The sequence below is a fragment of the Haematobia irritans genome, chromosome 2 (genome assembly GCF_050003625.1).
Source record: "Haematobia irritans isolate KBUSLIRL chromosome 2, ASM5000362v1, whole genome shotgun sequence".
NCBI lineage: Eukaryota > Metazoa > Arthropoda > Insecta > Diptera > Muscidae > Haematobia > Haematobia irritans.
This window is the reverse complement of record NC_134398.1, coordinates 73,446,482-73,468,999: the sequence shown is the minus strand read 5'-3', so window position 1 is coordinate 73,468,999 and position 22,518 is coordinate 73,446,482. Positions and strand designations below refer to the sequence as shown.

At 33.1% G+C, this 22,518-nt stretch overlaps 1 protein-coding gene across 1 annotated transcript in view; it reads left to right on the top strand.

Annotated features, from left to right (window-relative positions):
• The window catches only part of stol (voltage-dependent calcium channel subunit stolid), a 286,854-nt gene that overhangs the window by 252,548 nt on the left and 11,788 nt on the right, over positions 1-22,518 (top strand). The window contains exons 4-10 of the mRNA XM_075295293.1: positions 4,750-5,220; positions 5,294-5,575; positions 8,933-9,640; positions 9,716-9,813; positions 11,785-11,900; positions 11,968-12,176; positions 12,261-12,472. Of these exons, the coding sequence (XP_075151408.1) occupies positions 4,750-5,220; positions 5,294-5,575; positions 8,933-9,640; positions 9,716-9,813; positions 11,785-11,900; positions 11,968-12,176; positions 12,261-12,472 (2,096 nt within the window). The remainder of the gene's footprint in view (positions 1-4,749; positions 5,221-5,293; positions 5,576-8,932; positions 9,641-9,715; positions 9,814-11,784; positions 11,901-11,967; positions 12,177-12,260; positions 12,473-22,518) is intronic.

Here is a 22,518-nt window from a genome sequence, read left to right as displayed (position 1 = left end):
CAAAATCTTTCATATTAAGTCAATATTTTTTCAGTGTAAGGACATAGCGATTTCATTGATTTGTTTATTGACTTTTGGTCAAGTGAAACATTTTTCAAAGAAATGCATCTTCTCTGCTAAGCAAAAATCACACTCGTATTTTATAGATAAGAAATCCTTGTGCTTACTACATTATTTTTCACTGTGTCATAAAAATGTTAAAGGATTTTTTGAACCTTTTAATTTTGAAATGTAGATTATTTTAGAGTTCATTATTTTGCTAGTACGCTAATATTATATTCAGATTTTTGTATTTAATGCAAATGCCATATAATTTAAATTTCACATGCCATTCTTCATTACTCCCAACCTAGTCGTTTATTCGTAGTGCAATGATAATATCTTCATTAGGGTTTTCTTTTTCCCGGACTTTTTCCATTCCCGGGAAGGCAGGATTTTTTTTTTCGAATTTCCCGGGATCCCGGTTAAAGGGAAATCAACTTCGATGTGGCATACATTTAGACAGTTGAATAAATTAGAAATCGCCTATGTTAAAGTTACGGTTATAAGGCCCTGTCTGGACAACTGACAATATATATAATGTTGATCTCTTACATGAGCCATAAATCATACTAAAATACAAAATATTTTGTAATACAAACAATTTTTACAATGGTTTCTTTCGGTATAGTTTTTGGAAGAACACTATTAATATAGTGGGATTTTTTTTAACATTAAAAAAACTGTTTGGAAATGAAAGAAACTTATTTCGATTTCACTATCATGTAATACATGTGTCACATAATGTCTCTTTGTTTATAAAGGTTTACTCAGTCTATCAGAATGTCGGTTTACAGAAATATGACAATCATAAATTGGGAAGCGCAATCTTCTTTTTAACAATTTGCAGCCCGTTAGAATGTGGGCTAGAACCAACGACTATGTGTATGTCCCATAAGGCAACTACTACTGCTTGGTACCGTAGTCATTCACATTATACAGTAGTTTTCGCTTATAGTCCATCGCACATATAGGAGATTTTCACATATAGTCCAAAAATTATTCTTCTAGTGTCATTATCACATAAATTTCATACATATTGTTTGCTGAATAATCCATTTCACATATAGGCCGATTTTGCATATATTCCGTTTTTTATTGTGCTGATCAAAAGAAATCGACATAAAATATTTAAGATATAGTCCACAATAATATACAAATTATGCAACATCATGAAAAATGCGCCAGATTGGCAGTATTGGTACATATTAAGAAAATAGGGAAATCCCATCTTTTTTATCTCAAACTACAATAACAAAAGTACGTTCTGAGTACACAAAATAAATTGCCTTTTTCTTATTTTCTGTTTATCGTCATATTCCTGGAATTGTGTGAAAACAGTTATATACCAAAGTGGCATATAAATGAATTTGCTTAACTGTCGAATTTCACTTATAGTCCAAAAAAGTTGTGCAACTTGTGGTGTGGACTATAACCGAAAACTACTGTACTTCCAAAATCCACTTTACTTTCATGTCTTTAAAATACTAATGCAAATTTTGCTTAGCGTAGAAGACGCATTTCTCTAATATAAAACATGAAAGAAAAAAATTTTGGGCTAAGGTCAACTTGACTTTAATAATTCAGAAAAATTCTTTAAAATTATTGAAATTGCCTTTAAATTTGTTGTTTTTTACATCTTGACTACAAAGCAAAAAATCGTTCAAATATAGGACACGTTTTTCAACACTTTATTTTAAAGACTTTTTGTACTTGAAACATAGCAGAATTTCTATTGGAAGTCGAGTGCGAATTTGGAAAATAAAGTTGTCGTTAACTCGTTTTTAAAGGACTTTGATAGCATATGAAGAAAACAAGCTGAAAACGTACACAAAACCCAAATTTAAAAGAGAATTGTGTCTTAAAAGTATCCTTATTTGTATTCTCCGCTTCGTTGGCTCGGAATCAATACCAACATTTTTAAAGTAGAGACAAAATCTTTGGAACCGAGAATGCTTTTTTCAGTGTAGATTTCAACTGTCATGTGCCATATAAAACCCTCTAATATATGTAAAATATAGTAAAGAAATTTTTTCGGGAATTCCCGCACTTCATTCCCGGGAAAGCGGGAGCGAAAAAGTAGCAAATTACCGGGAATTCCCGGGATTCCGTTCCCGGAAAAAACCCTAATCTTCATCGAGCACATCATCAACAGAACACATATTCACACAGGACAATGTAGTTAGTTACCACGGATTATATGTCCAAGGCCGAAGACACCATTTGTCCAATTCAGATTTGTTTTAATACCTGGACTTAATGGTAATAAACTCCCAATCTCCTTGCCACAAATAAGGTACACAGGTACGTTGTAAACATTTGTCAATTTATGTGTTTGCGTGCTAGTGCTAGTGTTTGTGTGCGTGTATGTGTATGTGGGAGAAGGTATCAGTGAACTATTAATCATTGTGAATCACTTTAATCTATCAAACCGAAACCACCGTATACAATTTAAATGTTTCCAAATATTCCAAATGTATATGGATTGGCACCACTGACCAATGAATAAGTAAGTTAATGTGTTTGGATTGGGAAACCCTAGAGATTTGCGTTATATTTTCAAAACACCGCAGGGAGAAAATAAAATTTAAACTCAACACAAAAAATTCTAAATCTAAGGTCACATCGAAGCAGTGACCCTGAAGTATTCATAAGTCTTTAAATATATGTATGTGTATGTATCATATACTTACATGTAATATTTATTTTTATTTTAATATGTTTTAATTTTCTGAAAATGATAATGACTCTCTCTAACGAAATCGCAAAAATCTCTGGCTTAAAATTTGAACATTAACTGGTGGAAAAAGTTTCGTTCTTTAGTAAAAAGTGTCGATATTGAGCCAATGTATTCACAAATATGGTTGTATAGCGCAGCCTTTTAATGTTTATTTAAAGCATTTAAATTTCATTTTTTTATTGTGAAAAGAGGATTTAACAGAGAAAAATATTGTGGTAATAAATTATGGCCAAATGCCACATTTTTAAATTTTAGAATTTAGAATTATACGCAAAAAAATAAAACGTTTGGGAAACTAGTGTAGCAATCGTTGTTCTTTTGATACAGTTTTTGTGTTTCTTCGAAAAATACAATCTTTACAATATATTTTTATTCTAAAACAGACTTCGTTTTTAGTAAGCGTTGTGTTCCGTGCAAAATCTTTGAACTCTTTGAAATTGTACTTTGCAATATATAGAAAAATTACATTATTTTTTCCTCAAAAATAGTATGAAATAAGATATATAATTTCTAGAAAATAACATGGTCGCGACAAACGTGTTATATGTTGCCCGTGAAAAAGTAACATGCTTGGTGATAGAATTCCTTCCCTACACGCACAGAAAAACCATGTTTGGACATGGTTGCCGCATCCATTTAATGCTTATCTAGAGCATGTAATTGCCGCGAAAACCATGTATTTTGTCTTTGTAAAAATAGTTTTCTAGCGGAGAAAAATGTATGGTGGCAATACGCATTTAAATGGTTCTCAAATACCGCAAACATGTTCTATCATTTAAATGATAGAATTTGAAACCATTAAATGGTCGGGAAATCATGTACCTGACCATTCAATTTTTTTACTTTTTTACAGGGAAAAAAGTATTTTTATAGGTTAAGTATAGACATGTTTAGAACCATTACATGGCCATAAAGACCATTTACATTTTTTTCGTGACGATTTAATTTTTAATTGAGCAGGTACACACGATTTTCATTTTGCGCGTCAGTCGTGTGTTGATTGTTTCTTGGAATGGACGGAGAATACCGATTTACTGTGTTTTGTGTTAATTTATTTATTCAGAAGTGGAACGTGGTTTTATGTGACCACAAAAAAGGAAAGTGTAATTGAAAAAAATTACCTGTTTTTTGTTCTGCATTTTGCTATATGGTATCATTTATTTTTATTTGCAGATACATGATGTCTGCGTTTGTACATTTGATGGGTACGATCTAAATATGGAATAATTACTAATTGTTGAAATTAAATAGAGTGTGTAAAAATATATGATGTTTGCTTGAACGGCATTATAAATACAAATAAACAATGAATTAGTTTATAAATAAAAAAAATCAAACAAATAAAGTTAATTTTGTGTTTTCTTTTCTCAAGTGGCGTCCTTTGTTCGACGATGAAAAAAGTTTTTCCATAAAGATCAAAACATTTTAGGTTGTGACCATGTTCTTTTAACTAGGAGAAAAACATTTTTAATGAATACCATTACATTTTAAATCGTGACCATTGTCTTTTCATTCAAACAAAATTCTTTTTATCAATATAATAACATTTTAGATGAGGACAATTACATTTTTCTTAGAACCATGTTCACTGAGCCAACATGGTTGCAGGTTAAAATGTTACATGGTCGCCGCAAAAATAGCTCCTATCATATTATTTTGCTCTTCGAATATGATTGTGACAATCATGTTTCTTCTCTGCGTGTACGTGCATAAACTATCTTAATTGAACATGAAATATATTTATTTAAATGTAATAACATGTACTTTAAATGACTTGGACTCTAAACCGGCCTGCATTGGTATCAGGCTAACATGAAAATAACTCCATTATTTTTTTTTTTTATAAAAATAAAAATGAGTCACATAAAAGAGCGGAGCCAATTAAATATATAAAATGAATGTATTTACCATTCCTATCCTATCAATCAATTCCTATGCTCATTACTGTATATCTATGTTACATTTTGCAGCGCATTATGGACTCAGCGGAACAAGCAGCACTCTCTGAACTTGATGCCCAGGGTTCACATTCAGCCACAGCGAGTAATCAACACTACGATGCCCGACGCATTAACGAATATAATGCGGACGGCAAATTGGCGGATGGAGCACGCCATATGGATATTCGTTTTATGCGGCGCTTTGAACGACTACCCGTCAATCTCAGTCTAAGTTCGATTCTGGTGCCTAATGGCGTTTCCCTAGATGATGGAGACGTAAAGGCAGCCCTACAGTGGAGTGCCCATTTGGATCCACTGTTCCAGAACAACTTGGAGCGAGATCCGGCATTGTCGTGGCAATATTTCGGTTCAACATCAGGCTTTTTAAGGCGTTTTCCAGGGACAGCATGGCCGCCGGAAGGTTCGAAGGGGAGCAAACAGATACATGACTTTCGCACCCACAATTGGTTCGTCCAGGCCGCCTCATCGCCCAAAGATATTGTAAGTTGTGATATCACCCAGATAGTTATTCGTATCCCAGTTATTGCTACTATTCTTCTCCCTTTCGTTTTAGATGATTTTGGTAGATTCCTCATCTAAAATGTCGGAGAAATCATTTGACTTGGCCATGGAAACCTCTTTTAATATATTGGACACTTTGGGCGAGAATGACTATGTTAATTTGGTCACTCTGACGGATTTGCCCAAATCTCCTGTACCCTGTTTCAAAGATCGCATGGTACGGGCCACACCCGATAATATTTTGGAGATCAAATCTGCAGTTAAGGCTGTCAAACTGGGCGGTACTGTTAATTTTACAGCTGGTCTAGAATATGCCTTTAGTTTATTGCACAAGGTATGTATGTAGGATTTGTTCTAAATCCCAAATAACAGTGATAACCCCTGGAATTGCCGATATGCACATTTTCACTACGAATTGCACCACTTTTCCTATATGACCGTTTGATATACAGGGGTATTCTACTAATTTGCTTGCAATTGATTGTGGTTGTTGTTCGAAACAATTGTCTAAGAAGAAAAAATTTTAGAGTGTTTTATTGATGGGGAACCTCTCCCAAAGCTTTACACCGAGTGTGAAAAATATTCCATCGTCTTTGATAATGGAGGCAAAAGATTTTTGTCTATGTTTAGATGCTAGTGTCTTGCCTCGAGATTGTTTAAGTTTGTCATACTCAAAACGTTAATCTGTTTGGACACACTTATTCCAACATTTTAAAGAATAAACAAAGCGGCATGGCTATTTTTAAACCTCTTCTCCGTTACTACATTATACAGCCCAAACACCATAAAATGTTTCTGTAGTATTTTCACAGCAAATTAAATAATTTATATTTCAAATGTACCCTCGTAACTTCATGTAATATGTCATTCCTTAAATTTAGGCTAAATTTTATTTTGTTTTAATTGCCAAAAAATTACATCGTTTTAGTTCAATTTTATTATTGGTTTTTCGAAATTTTCTCCAACCCAATGAAATTTTCATCATCCTAAGTACGTCTTAACAATTTTGTGAACAAAATGTAAACTAAAGACGAAGAAAATGTTTATATGATTCTCAATAACAATAAACAATTGCACGGTTAAAATTTGGCGCCAATTCTCGTGATTCACTATAATTCTCACGACTCACGGCAATTCTCGTAACGCATAACAGAGGAACCTTTTTATCTCCGATGTTCGGACCAAATGGAATTTAGTTCATTTTGGTCCATTCCCATCTATCTGGTAAAATACGAGGGCAGTTCGGAAACTCCTTAGCCTAGCACAAAAGCGCGGTATAAACAGAAAAAAGTTAAGTGTTTTGGAAACTTCCATCTCTGTTATGAACACACGTTAAATTTTGTTTTCGATCCTTCATATAGAAACAGATGTTCAAAAAAGACGCGTCCGCAATTTTTTTACAATGGAAAAATTAGAAATGCGTGCTGTCATTAAATATTTATATAAAAAAGGTTTATCGGGACAAGAAATTCATAATGATATGGTGAATGTGTTAGGTGAAAGTGCTCCTTCATATGCAACAGTAAAAAAATTGGGTTGCTGAATTTGAACGTGGTCGTACAAGCACTACGTGGACGTCCAAAACAGCAACAACAACAGAAATTGTAGCCAAAGTGCATGACATGGTATTAAATTATCGACGAATAAAAGTGCGTGAAATTGCTAATATCATGTGCATCTCAAATAATCGTGTCCATTTAATTTTGCATGAAGAACTACAGATGAAAAAGCTTTCTGCAGAACTACAGATGAAAAAGCTTTAACAGACGATCAAAAACGCATAAGAATGAACATTTCTCAAGCTTGCTTGGATCGTTTTAAGCGAAATAAAATGGATTTTAAGCGTCGTTTCATAACTGTTGATGAGATATGGATCCACCACTATACTCTAGAGATAAAAGAACAATACAAACAATGGACTGAAGCTGGAGGAAGTGCCCCAACGAAGGCAAAAACAATTCAATCGGCTGGTAAGATTATGGCAACGTTTTTTTTTTGGGACCTCAAAGGTATTTTATTGATTGACTATATGCAAAAGGGTAAAACAATAAGTTTAGAGTACTATTGCAACCTTTTGGATCAATTAAATGTACAAATTCGAGAAAAACGTCCTGGCTTACAACAAAAAAATAATTTTTCATCCAGACAACGCACCCGCGCACAAGAGTGTTTTAACAATGGCTAAAATCAACGAATTAAAGAACGAGTTGCTTGACCACCCACCTTATTCTCCTGATTTAGCTCCCAGTAACTTTTACTTGTTGCCAAATCTAAAAAAATTCCTTGCTAGCAAGCGTTTTACCTCAAATGAAGATGCATTTACAGTTGTAAACCACAATTTTGAAGACCTTAAGGAAAACTATTTTAATCAAGGGATAGAATTGCTAGAAAAGCGTTGGACTAAGTGTATTGAAGTTTCAGGAGATTATATTGGAAAAATATTTCTGAAAAACTAACTATTATCTTTCATTGAAGTTTCCGAACCGCCCTCGTATATCCATCTTTTTGGATCATGTTACCTTCTATAATCGAAAGTGCGCCAGCTATTAAATAGGGATATTGAGATTTATGGGAGATGTATAAGAATATGAACCAATAGAAAACTACACCTGGCAAATTGTGAGTGCAGAACAACACTATCGTAAATTGGATAAAGGTGCGAGTCGGGAGATTGGTCTTCATCGGGGCTATACCAAAACATAGACCAATATAAACCAAATACATGTATTTTGCGCGCTTAAAATGTCTTTTAGGAATATTGAAATTCGACTAATCCAATTTTGATGTTAGCCAAAATCGAGTACACTCTGTACTTTTCCAACTTTTAAAAAGTCGAAAAGTCAAATGCTAAATCACATTAGCCCTTTATGGTTTAATTCAGTTTTTAACAAAAATACCATGTACAATAATAAAGATTAAGACATTTTTCTTCGAAATTGGAAATTTGGTCCGCTGGAGGGAAATATTCGGTCCGCTGGAGGGTCCAAAAAAATTTCGTTGTGGTAACGCTGGTAGCGAATCATCAAACAATGGACGCTATTGGAATCTTGAGCATCATCAAAACCGTAAGGGTGATAAATTTAATCATGAAAAAGAATTTTCGTGCGTATTTATTTTACCGTGAGCCTGCATTTTATGGTGAGTGTGATTTATATCGTGAACGTGGATGATGTAGTGAATTAACATTTTATCTTGAACGTCAATTTAATCGTGAGTGTGATTTTTTCAGTAGCGTGATTCATGACACCCGCCATTCACGCGTATACCTCTGTCAACTAAACATGTTTAAGTACAGGCGAGCAGAGTTTTCAGTATAGATCTGGTTGGGGAAGATGACTGAATTTGTGTTTATATGGTAACTTCTTATGGAGAAAGCATACAAGAATTATCCCGTTTTAAATCGAATCATCTCTAACCCACTTTTGTTCATCTTTTACATACAACTACAAATCCTTTAATCTTGTGCTTAATTTCGAAATTCATTTCAATTTTGATTCAAAAGTTTTTATTTGGTTTGAAAATTGTTTTGTTTTTTTTTTCAGTCTTTTCGTTTCCATAATTCATTTATCATCTACGAGGCACATTGCAGGGTCACAGGAGAATTGTTTGTACAACATACCAATTTTAATTACAAGCAAATCATATAGAAAACAACGAAGAAAATATTTACGATACGATCTCTGTCTTTCAGTACAATCAATCTGGAGAAGGAAGTCAATGCAATCAGGCTATTATGTTAATTACGGAAAGTTCCTCGGAATCGCACAAGGACATTATCAAGCAATACAATTGGCCTCATAGGCCCGTTCGAATTTTTACCTATTTGATTGGTTCCGATTCGGGAAGTCGCAGTAATCTTCACGAAATGGCTTGTTCAAATAAAGGATTCTTTGTTCAAATTAACGACATGGATGATGCCCGACGCAAAGTTATTGACTATGCCCTTGTAATGGCTCGACCGATGATAATGTATCAAGCTGATCATCCCGTTCATTGGAGTCCTGTTTTCGTGGGTGGAAAATCTGGTGGTTTGGCACGCGACTCGGAGTATCAAAGGCGATTGGTGACGACAGTTTCAACTCCGGTCTTCGATAGACGCAACCATTCGGTACGTGTGGCTAATCTGCTGGGCGTCGTTGGCACTGATGTACCCATCGAGGAGATCCGCAAAATGATACCACAACATAAGTTGGGACCGAATGGGTATTCGTTTATCGTTGATAACAATGGCCGTGTACTGTATCATCCTGATTTACGTCCCATGAGTGATGGCAATCAGTATATTGATCAATTGAAACCACGGTATACGTCAGTCGATATCACGGAGTTGGAATTGCCGGAAACCGAAATTGGCAACGATCACGAAACAGTTGAAATGAACAAGAATCTTTTGTATGATGTAAGTTTCAAAAATTGTTTCCTAAATGATTCGGAAATATGTGATGATTAATTTTTTTCTTTGTGTCTCTTACAGATGCGTAGTGACATGATTATGCCCAAAGAGGGAGAAACCGAATTCACTATTCTAAGTCATTATGATGACATGAAGAGAGTCTATGCCAGATCACAAAGGTACGATTGATTATATGGATTTACTTATAGATAATTAAATATTCTTTAATTGTAAGGAGCTTTTTAAATGTCTGATTACATTGTCGTAATATTATCATACCCCATATACATATTTTCATTATTGGGTATTTATTCCGTTGCACACGGAACGATGGATAATTCATTCGGTCACTATTAACATGGGTATCGAAAATATCAAAAGGAAATGAAATCATAATACATACTTCACTCGGAATCAGTTAGTTCAATTTCTTGATATAAATAAAAATTCCAAATAATTTACAAATTTCTAGTTCGAGATACTACTACTCAGCATGTTAGTTTCATTCAACAGAATCCAAAATCAAACAGGTGCACGCTCAAAAAAATCGCATCTGTAACGTATAGTGCCAAACATATTCTGCTTCATACATATATATTTTCAGAATGTATTCAAACAACAAATTGTTTGCATTGTGCAAACATATTAAGTTCCACCCTAAGAATATCATTTTCAAGGCCCCAAATAGTTAATTCCAGTTTCTAAAAATTTTTGCTCGATTGCAGAAAATTGTCTTATATATTATATTTGTACATATGAGACATTTGTAATTTATTTGAATAACATTACACCCCAAACATTTGTTGGTACACAATATATATATATATATATATATATATATATATATATATATATATATATATATATATATATATATATATATATATATATATATATATATATATATATATATATATATATATATATATATATATATATATATATATATATATATATATATATATATATATATATATATATATATATATATATTATTGTTAATGTTTGAATTGATCTTTGAAATATCTTGAAAACATTATTCTACCAGTAAGGATTATAAAAAGACTGAGTTTTGAACATATGTTATTTCAACAGAAAATAAAAATGGCTATAAAACTCTAAAAGGGTCATAAAAAAGCCAGAAAAAAAGCGTAAAGCTAAATTCAGTTTTCCCCGCTAAACAACTTCAAAACAGGCCATATCTAGCAGGATGTATCAGGCTCACTTAGACTTTCAGTCCATTGTGATACCACATTGGTGAACTTCTCTCTTATCATTGAGTGCTGCCCGATTCCATGTTACGCTCAATGACAATGGACTTCCTTTTTATAGCCGAGTCCGAACGGTGTTCCACATTGCAGTGAAACCACTTAGAGAAGCTTTGAAACCCTCAGAAATGTCACCAGCATTACTGAGGTGGGATAATCCCCCGCAACTTTTTGGTGTTCGGTCGAAGCAGGAATCTAACCCACGACCTTGTGTATGCAAGGCGGGCATGCTAACCATTGCACCAAGGTGGCACCCTGAAACTTATCGGTCTGCCAATTTAACTTAACCTAACCTACCCCCGTTATCATGAAGCTACGTTAGCTAACGAATGTTTAAACCGTAAAGAAGAGTTTCCTTTTGACACTAATAATTCTTTTAAAACAAATAAAAATATCGGAGGCAATCGTTGGATTATTTATCACAAATTTGCTCTAGAAGAAAAACATTATAAGAAAGAGGAATTTTGATTGTATAAAATTTCGTTCTGGAGGAAAGTATTTTTCCTTTTGGTATACTATATACATAAATTAACCGGAAAAAAAGATATTAGCAATTTATTTTCTGTTAACTGGCAGTTAAAGCCTAACGGAGCTACATGAAAATGACAGTTAATAGTAAACAAAGAATGTTGAAATAATCATTAAGAAATGTTGTATCTAATTTAACACAACACAACAGCTAAAAACTTGTATAAGATATGATTATGGTTGCGACAATATTTTTGTTTTTTCAATGTAATATAAACTTCGAGCAATTAATTTTTTAGGTTATCTTCTTTTTTTTTTTTGTTATGTTGAACTGGTTGTAAATAGTGAAATGATGATTTTAAACAATTCGTCAAATTTAATTTATTTTCATCACATTATCTTCTATCATTGTAGATACTTTTATGGTCCCATTGAGGATACACCATTTACGCTCGCTGTTGTTTTGCCCGAAAAGTATGGAACACATGAATTGTTTTCGCAACAAGAGATTCGACATTCCAGAAACAATGGTAAGATTTCTTTGAACCAATTCTCCTTTCTTAGCTTGTGAGTAAAATATTTTTATTTTCTTAATAGTTACCGAGTACTTTAAGGGCGATAATTGGCGTGTACATCCCGATTGGGTGTACTGCGAATACAACAGCGTAAGCGATTTGGAAAAAGAACGTGAAAGCTCGGGTGAATATTCCAATTCAAGGGATCAAGAGCCCAGTTTTGGTTCACCCGAGGAACAGGTGTTGCATTTTCTGGCAAGAGCTGGAAGGCCTGGTTGGAAATGGATGTCGGTAAGCATAAGATCCCATACAAATTACAATATTCAAATTATTGAAATAAGTTATAATTCTATTTTTGCTTTTATTTCATTTAAGGTTCGTCCAAAGTCTCCCCAACCCCATCATAATATTCATGGTGCAACACCTGTGGGTCATTTTGCCCAACATATGAATATGCCCGGTTCTCGCAAGGCAGAGCCCTATTATTGCGATCGAACCTTGCTCCAAAGTTTGGTGCGAGATGCTATGGTTACCGATGGTTTGGATCGTAATTCGACGGGAACCCCAAATGGCAAGGAGGATAAAAAGTAGGTTTGGTTAGAGAAAAAGAAAAATACGCAAAGATATCGACTCCTTTGCTTTATCCCTCGATATAGTATCCAATATTCTACTTATACAAATCCTGATTACTAAAATGCACTTGTATTTGTATTTTCCTCCCATGCACACATACACGCACATTTTCTATTTTCTATGCAATTGTGTTTTTCTTTGTGGTTTTGTAATTTTTTCTTTATATGCGAATGTTTTTTCTTGTATAATTTGTATTCTCTTTTTCCGTTTTTTATCTTCGATTAACACAAATGCACTTTAATCGTTCTCACAAATATTTTTTTTCTTTTAATATTGGAACAAAAATCACCAATATATACATTTTTAATTTTATAGTCCAATCGCCACATTGATGGCAATATTGAAAAGGTAATTTTATATAAGCCCATTCGAATGATATTCACGCAAACATTCACAGAATATTGCCAGACGCATGCATATCATGGTTAAGCTTCTCCATACGAAATTGGTGTTTTGTGTTATGCATTTGTAAAATATAAAGTGCAGCAGTGTTTTTTTATGAAGTGTCCCAGTGTGTTTTTATGAATTCGTATTAGTTCTTGAGTTATCTATAAAAAGAAACATAAAAAAATAAACCTTTCCTCATGTTCCGATTTCCGAAAGCTCAAATCGCAAGAATATATTCTACATATAACGAAAACATCGATATGAGTTTGGTCTCGCATCCAATTTTAGTATGAACTTCTCATTAAAGAGAACATTATTGCCCAATTTTGAGTTTATGTGTGTAAGGGTTAAGAAATGATCGCTAAACCAAAATTTAAAGATTTGCGATTCCGAATATCAGAACATGGAGGTTTATCTCTATATGATGAACAATATTAGCACAGTAAATTGATAGGAACACTTCTCAATAATATTTGTCATTGTTGTGTCTCATTGGTGGCAAATTTCGAATTTTTATACCCTCCACCATAGGATGGGGGTATATTAACTTTGTCATTTCTTTGTATTTGTATCTTGTATTTATTTATGTCTTTGTTAAACCAACACAAAAAGATTTACTCTTATATGTGAGAGTGTTGGCTTCATTGGTGGGAAACACAGATTTATACATTATTGACTTATATCTACTGCATTAGGGTTACAATAGAGTTTATTTTAATAACAGTACATTTATGGGTAATTTAATTGAAAATGGTAAAATATTTCTGTTTTAAAAGTCGTATTGTTGCCAGGGTTGGCCTGTCACAAACTGTGATTTTTGCGACATACATTTGCGACGGTATAATACGTATGTCGCAAAAGTCGTAAACCCACCGTACCCACTAATTTTGAATAGAAGAAATCCTGAACATTTTTTAATTTAGTTTGACAGCATTCGCTGTGAGTTTCTGCAGAAATTTGTGAAAGTTTTCCCACGGTCAAGCCTATTTTCTTAGGTGGTATCGAAATTCTCGTTGGTGAGTGTGCAAAATACCTTGGGGTTATATTGGACAGGAGACTGAACTTAAAGCTAAGAAAGGACGAGAAAATCCACGGTTACCCTGTTCTCGTATAAAGGCAATAGGGAATATGTGGGGACTAAAACCTTCTCTTCGCACATACCATCGTCTTGCATATCATCGAATTTGCTGCCTAGCTGACGCGACTAAAGTATTTTGAGTTTGCGACTTTTGTTACTTTTTTACATTTACGACACTTATGTGACGTTTACGACGTTTACAACTTTGCGACAGTCGCAAACCTAAAAAGGTTTGATACAGACCATCTCTGATTGTTGCTTATGCGTTGTATTTCAAATGCCCAATTGTTCCAGAGACGTATCGTTGTTACAAAGCATTGTCTCTCAGAGTTAAAATAATTTATTCTAGGAGGAATTAGTTTCATACCCCTATTTGAGAGAGCAAATTTTAGGCGACAAAATAAGTAATCAGGTTCCTTTGTTTGTATTATGTTGTGGAGTAGAATTAGATTCTTGACGTTTAAGTAGTTTTCAAACGAAGCATTAAAAATTTTATATGCAGATAGAGATATGCTTTCATTTCGTTTTTTATTGAAGACAAAACTAGCGATGTCATTATAAACTATTTTGAGTCTGTGACTATCGTGGGAATCACAGTTTCCAAAAACTTCGCTGCTATATAGAAGTACAGGTATTAGGTAAGATTTTGCTAATAACATGCGTATGTCAAATGGCGTGGAGTGCCGTACTGGCCATACATTTTCCATATATTTTGCCAATGGTTTTGTTAATACAATTGTGTCATGTCAGAGTTGAATTGAATGTTATACCTAAATTAGTAGCAGAATCAACAGAAGGTATAATGCAGTCATTGAGTAGCACGCTTGTATCTTTCAGATCTGATATTTTTCGCTTATATATGGGAATAGGTTTTGATTTTGCTGGATTATGCAGAGTCCATTATTCTTGGCCCAGTTGTTGACAAGATTTAAATCGTTGTTTATGAAAGATATGCACTGATGTACGTGACTAAGTTTTGCGCCAGTATAAAGTTGTACGTCATCTGCATACATTTGTATTTTACAGTTTCTTAGCACATCAGGAAATATCGAAAATAACAAGGGTCCCAGAATAGATGCTTGTGGAACACCTTTAGAAATTTCTAGAAGGCCGGAACATGTGTTGTCAACAGTTACAGCTTGCATTCTTTTGGAGATATAGGACAACATCAGTCTACAGGCAGAATCTGAAAAGTTGAAGAGCTTACGAAGTTTCAGTAATAAGATTTTATGGTCGACAGTATCAAAAGCTTTACTATGATCGAGAAGAACTAAAAATGAAACCATTTTATTGTCCCTATATTGGGGAATGTCTTCAATCACATCTATGAGTGCTCTTGTGCAATTTCTCTTCTTCCTGAAACCAGATTGTCTGTCAGACATTAACTTATTTTCTTCTAAGTATGTTGAGATTTGAATAGACATGATTCGTTCTATAACTTTCAATAACAGGGACAATATGGCTATAGGCCTGAGGTCTCCATTGCTTTTAGGAACTGGGAGAACTTTTACTATTTTCCATTCAGTAGGAAATTGTAACTTTGTTAGAACAGTATTAAACACATGAGTTATATAGGGCAATATTTTGGGAAGTATTAATTTCAGAAAACGTGGATTGATATAATCGAAACCTGTTGTATTGGATTTGATGTAATCAATGATTTGCAGTACCTCTATTTCATCAACACAACGGAAAGAAAAAGTATTCTCAACAGTAAGAAAAAGTATTCTCCAGAGCTTGTAAGCCGCATTTCTCTCATCAATCAGTCTTTTGATGTTACTATTGAACCGTTGAGGTTGTTGAGTTTTTAATTGTATGGTTTTTATTGGCACGTACAAATTATATATTGATCGCACATTTTCTTTAAGGAAGCTCACTTGATTATCGACAGATTCAAGTTCGTAAATAAACTGTCACAGTCCCCAGATTTTGCTTGCGGATCCTCTTGGAGGAGCAAATTTCATCCGATCCGGTTGAAATTTGTTACGTGGTGTTAGTATATGGTCTCTAACATTCACGCTAAAATTGATCCATATAGGTCCATAATTATATATAGCCCCCATACACACAAAAAATTATCAACAAAATTTTTTCAATTAAACACTTAATTGAATTCGGAAACGGATTCAATTAATATGTTAATTGGTTCAATTAATTATTTAATCAAATCCGAATAAAAACCAATTAAAAAATTTATTGATATTTGTTTAGTTTCCAATTAAAATATTAATTGTTTCCAATTAATAATATTAATTAGTTTCCAATTAAATATTAATTACATTAGTATATAGTCTCTAACAACCACGCAAAAATTGGTCCATATCGGTCCATAAATATATATAGCCCCCATATAAACCGATCCTCCGATTTGGCTTTCGGAGTCTCTTGGGGGAGCATTCCATCCGATTCGGTTGAAATTTTCTATGGTGTGTAAGTATATGGCCTCTAACAACCATGCAAAAATTTATCCATATCGGTCCATAATTATATATATATATTAGCCCCTATATAGGCCTATACCCAGATTTGAATTCCGGAGCCTATAAGAGGAGCAAATTTTCGTCCGATTCGGTTAAAATTTTCTACGTTATATTAGTATAGGGTCTCTTACAACCATGCAAAAATGGGTCCATATATTTTGCTTCTTACTGCACGCTCACAAAAAATCGCTTCTGTAACATATACTCCCAAACATATTTTGCTTCAAGCATATATATTTTTGGGTATTGCCCAAACATTTATATGTTTGATCTCTTCCAATATATAATATGTTTGAAAGCATATTGGCCTAAACAATATATGCTTGGGTAGTCTAAGTTCCAAACATTTTGTATTTTTGCATCCAAATTCAATAATGTTGTCTTCCAAAAAACAATATGTTATTATGTGACCATATAATATGTTTGGAAGCATTTTGCACCCAAAAATATTATATGCTTAAAAAAATTCTCCCAAACAATATTGTGCTCAAAATTTTATTTATATATTAACAATCATAATGAATTATGAAAATAAACAAGTAATATAGGTGCTAACAACATAGGTTTTCGACCTGAATGCTCAAAATTTTGTTTCTGCCCAATTGTATATTCCCCCACATCTTTCACACTTCCACGAGATTTTTTAGTTCTTAGCACCTTTTTCTGTAATACAAACATTGTAGAAGAAATTATTCAATTGTATGATTTTTTTATTTTAATTTTACCTTTTGCCGGACGGGGATTCGAACAGCGGACCACACAGTTTGTAAGGATCAAAGAAGTAGCTGATCAATTGCCCAAGGAAAAATAAAATGTTAATTTTGTAATAACAACCACCAACTTAATTCAATATCGCTCCCTGTTAAATAGCGCTCCAAGCTACTAAACACATATATGTTTATAGGCTATTTCTAAATTAATATATGTTTGCATCCAAGCATATTATATTTACAAACATTTTATGTCCCAAACATAATATGTTCTAACATATTAACATATATGTCCCAAACATGTTATGCTAGTTTATGAACATTATATGCTTGCACTCAAAAATATTGTGTTTAAAAATTTGTGTTCCAAACATATAATGTTTATAGCCAAACATATGAAAAACAGTCTTTTTCATCCGTGTGGATAAGCAAATTTCATTTGATCTTGCTAAAATTTGATACTAATCACACAAAAATTGGACTATATAGGTTCATAATTGTATATGACCCCCTCTGCTTTACCGCGCGTAAGTTCGTACCGGTCAAGAACTGAATTATATACGTTTTTAATCTGCCTTTTTCGACTAACATATACACGCACACACATTTTTTTGTTTTTATTCAATCACGAAATTAATTGATCCAATTAATTTTATAATTGAAATGCCTTCAATCACAAAAATGATAGTATCACAGAAAAAGTTAATTGAAAGTCAATTAAAAACCTGTTTGATCCAATTAAAAACTTAATTGATACTATTCATTTTTGTGATTGATTTTTGTTTCAATTAAAAAATATTTTTTAAAACTCAATTAAGACTTTAAGTGGAAAAATGTTCGTAAAATTTTTTCTGTGTGCCCCGTATGGACTAACTTACAATACCTTGCCATCGGCAAATGCTACCACAACCCAAGTAATTCGAATGTGGATGACAGTCTTAACTAGAAGTTTCTATGCAATCCATGGTGTAGGGTACATAAGATTCGGCCTGGCCGAACTTACGGGCGTATATACTTGTTCATTCCTTAATGTGAGTATTAAGTTCGAGTTTAGCCGCTAAAATCGCCAATTTTTCATTCCCCATCAAATTTTACTAAAATTGGCATGAAAGAGGTATAATTTTATATTGTTTTTACTGATTTGTTCTCGATTTTAGCGGCTGAACTCGAACTTAATTCCGAACACTTTTATACAGAAAGCTCAGAAAGAATTATCTTCCTTATTTCTACGAAATCTTCTCGATTGACTATTCTTCGTAAAAACATTGTAATTTTAATGAAATGTTCTTCATATATCGTGATGTTTACACGTAGAAAATGAAAACATTTCGAAAACATGTTTAGCATTTTTTTTTTAATTTCTCCGAAAAATTCAAATTCTTAGTATCAAAAAATTTTTTTATTTATTTTAGTCGTAAATAAAAATATTTTTATTATAATCTCACAGTCGATTTTAACCAAATCGGAGGAAATTACTGCCTCAGAAGGCTCAAACATTTCGAAAACAGATTTAGCAAAATTTGCTTTTTTTTAATTTCTCCGAAAAATTCAAATTTGTAGTACCAAAAAAATTTTTTATTACTTTATTTTAGTCGTAAATAAAAATATTTTTATTATAATCTCACAATCGATTTTAACCAAATCGGAGGAAATTACTGCCTCAGAAGGCTCAAACCATATCAAATCGGTGGCAATTAATTGTCTCTATACTCACAGTCGATTTCTTTTATAGCTGTTTTTTTCTGGGACATCTTACTGCATTGAGTTACTATTGTAATGCAGTACTATACACTGAAAGAACAGTTTTCATTTCTGAAGAACGAAATTTTTTTTATACGGACATAAAAAATATTTGAGACAATCATTTCATCGCTTGCCATAAATTCGGGTTTATGTATTCGTAACGAAAATACTTTACAAAAAAGTAGAATTTTATTTGTCTGAAATTTCGTTCCTGCACACCAATTCAAAATTTCGTTTTCTTTTGGTGTACATTGCAAATTTTACCATTTCCAAATTCTACGACAATTTATGGAATATATTTGTTTTACCCAAAAATTGTATCGTTGGTATCAAATGGAACATGAGACTTTTGCAATTAATGTTGGTTGTTTTCTTTAAACGGCATTACACATTAAATTGAAAAGTAAATTTTAATTGGAAAGATTAATTTTTTTTTTTTTTAATTTGGAAATAAGATTTTTAATTTTTTAATGACAAATCGTCAAACTCTAATGGCAAAGTTTTTTAACTCGACTTGAGTTTTTCAAAATAATAAAAAAAAACTTTCACTTTGTAAAATAAATTTCAGCTATGAGATCAAATTTCAAAGCATATTACTAAGTGAAAAGAAAGTTTTCTAGCAGACTTCAAAAACATTTCCTTATTTGCAAAGATGTCTATTTTGAAGTGGAATATGTAATTGTATATCGCGATATGTGGTCTTGATATTTTTTTTTTTTCGAAATGAATGCGGGTTTACAAGAAATGTATGTATTATATACCGGTAGATAAGTCTTCGTTATATTAACGAAAATTTAATAAATCTTTATGATTTTAATAAATCTTTATGATTTATTAACCTTAGCTTTGGCACTATATACAAATGTAAATATTTCATTGTTGACACTCTTGCCATTTCAACAATATTTATACGATTTTTATGAAACTTGGACTCAGTGGCTAATTTTTGGTGCTGTACATAATATGTACAAATTTAACAATATTTTTTTTACAATATAGCAATTTTTTAATACATTTTTGTATTTTTCTAAAAATCTGCCACTATTTACAAATGTAAATATTGTGGTTTAGGATACTTTTAGTTGATTTGTTTTGAATTATTTCATATGAAAATAATACAAATAAAAGAAGAGGAAATAAAAACTTAAAATATTTATTTTTTTTGCAACTGTAGCATTTGGTATGCACCTAGCTGTGCTCCACACAGACTGGTTTTTTACATTGTCCACATTTTTGCCTTGTGAGACGTTTCCTTTTTTTCTCACCATGGTAGCACATATAACATAGCAAGCGGTTTTTACTTCTGAATATCCTCTATCACCTTAGGTTAGGTTAGGTTAGGTGGCAGCCCGATGTATCAGGCTCACTTAGACTATTCAGTCCATTGTGATACCACATTGGTGAACTTCTCTCTTATCACTGAGTGCTGCCCGAGTCCATGTTAAGATCAATGACAAGGGACCTCCTTTTTATAGCCGAGTCCGAACGGCGTTCCAAATTGCAGTGAAACCACTTAGAGAAGCTTTGAAATACTCAGAAATGTCACCAGCATTACTATCCACCGTTGAAAAACTTTTTGGTGTTCGGTCGAAGCAGGAATCGAACCCACGACCTTGTGTATGCAAGGCGGGCATGCTAACCATTGCACCACGGTGGCTTCAGGCATAAAAGAAATAGCTAACGATTGTATAGGTGCACCGATAATGTGTCTACACACGCAGAGAAGGAATATGATCACCTCAAACATGTTTCAAGAGCAACATGTTATTTTTGTATGGTGACCATGTAACATGTTTGTCACTAAAATGTTATTTTCTCGTCAAATATAACCTGCTTGCCGGAATCAGATACATGATTTCCGAGAAGATAACATGGTTGCGAAAACCATGTTACATGGTCACCACCCAAAAATAACATTTTGCTCTTAAAACATGGTTGAGGTGATCATATTCCTTCTCTGGGTGCAATGCTCAATCTGTTTTTTTGTAATTGGTTTAGATCCGTTAAAACAAGATTCACGAAAAATTTCACGTTTTCGCTCCATTAAGGATTTTTATCCAATTTAAATCCCTTTTTACGAGGCAAAAATTGCTACCCGTCTAACGGCCATTTTCATGTAGCTCCGTTAGGCTTTAATTGCCAGTTAACAGATTATTAAATTGCAAATATCTTCTCTCCGATCAACTTTAACTGAAATTTTTTCAGCAGTTAAGCTCCTAACTGGCATACGGAATATATACGCAAGATGACAGATATGTTCATAATGCGGTTCAAAAGTTCGTTAGCTAACGTAGCACTAACGGAGCTTCATTAAAGTGGGGTAATTCAGATAGTTTACCGTCGTTTGCCATATGATATTCCCCCACTTCATTCTCATGTAAATCGGAGTAAAATTTGGCCTCTGTGGTCATATGTGTATAAATCGGACTAAAGGTGTACATGGGAGCTATATCTAAATCTGAACCGATTTTGGCATGCATAGAAAGAATTTTAAGTCTACACCCTGTGCAAAATTTCACGCAAATCGGAGTAAAATTTAAGCTTCTGTGGTCATATCTGTATAAATCATGCGAAAGATATATATGTGGGAACTATATCTAAATCTGAACCGATTTCAAATTTGGCATGCATAGTAAGTATAATAATTCTACTCCCTGTGCAAAATTTCACGTAGATCGGAGCAAAACTTTGGCGTCTGTGGTAATATGGGTGTATATCGGGCGAAAGATATATATGGGAGCTATATCTAACTCTGAACCGATTTCAATAATGTCGAACAGATAATGTTCAAAAACAACAATATTTTTTCTGTAGCTAAAACATAAAAAGCGGTTATGAAGTTAAAAATAATAAAGGATACAAAATATTTACATATGTAAATAGTGGCAGATAATGTAGAAAAACATTGGTCCCTAAGCTAAAATTAATCAACTTCTAAAATTAATCAAAGATTTTCTTTCTGGTGGGTTCACAGTTCTTTTTTCAGTGTAGACTATTTGAGTTTTGTAGAAATTTTCGATTATTCCAAATTTGAATAAGTCGTTCTTCTATTACGAATTTTGATTTCGCTAATTTTGAACTCAAGAGCGTTATAATGCATTAAGTCATAAAAAATTTTGAAAATTATTTATTTGTCAAAATATCACAAAATTTCTTAATTCACATCCAAAACACTGAATTCGCCTCACACCTTAAGAAGTGATGCAAATTCAGTGCAGCGGCTGTTGAAATGGTGGACATCCGTCCTATGATAAGCCCATGTTAAATTCATCGCTTCTGCGTCAATTTGGCACCACTTCCGGATACAAAAAGAACATTTTCACTACTTTTTTGGCGACGCTTTTTTTGCTGGGAAGTTTGTCATTCCGTTTGTAACACATAGAAATATCGATTTCCGACACACAACCATCGCGATAGGCGGTAAGCGAAACATTTTTACGCGACGGTCAAATATAATAAGCTTGTCGGTAAAAAGCTCCAACTTTGTTTTTTCGGAATGATTTTAATGTCAATATTTTTTAATATACAACCAAGGCAGATTTAGTAAGGTAGTTTTAGTATTGCAAAAACAAAAATGTCAGTCGCCATATTGAAAAAAAAAA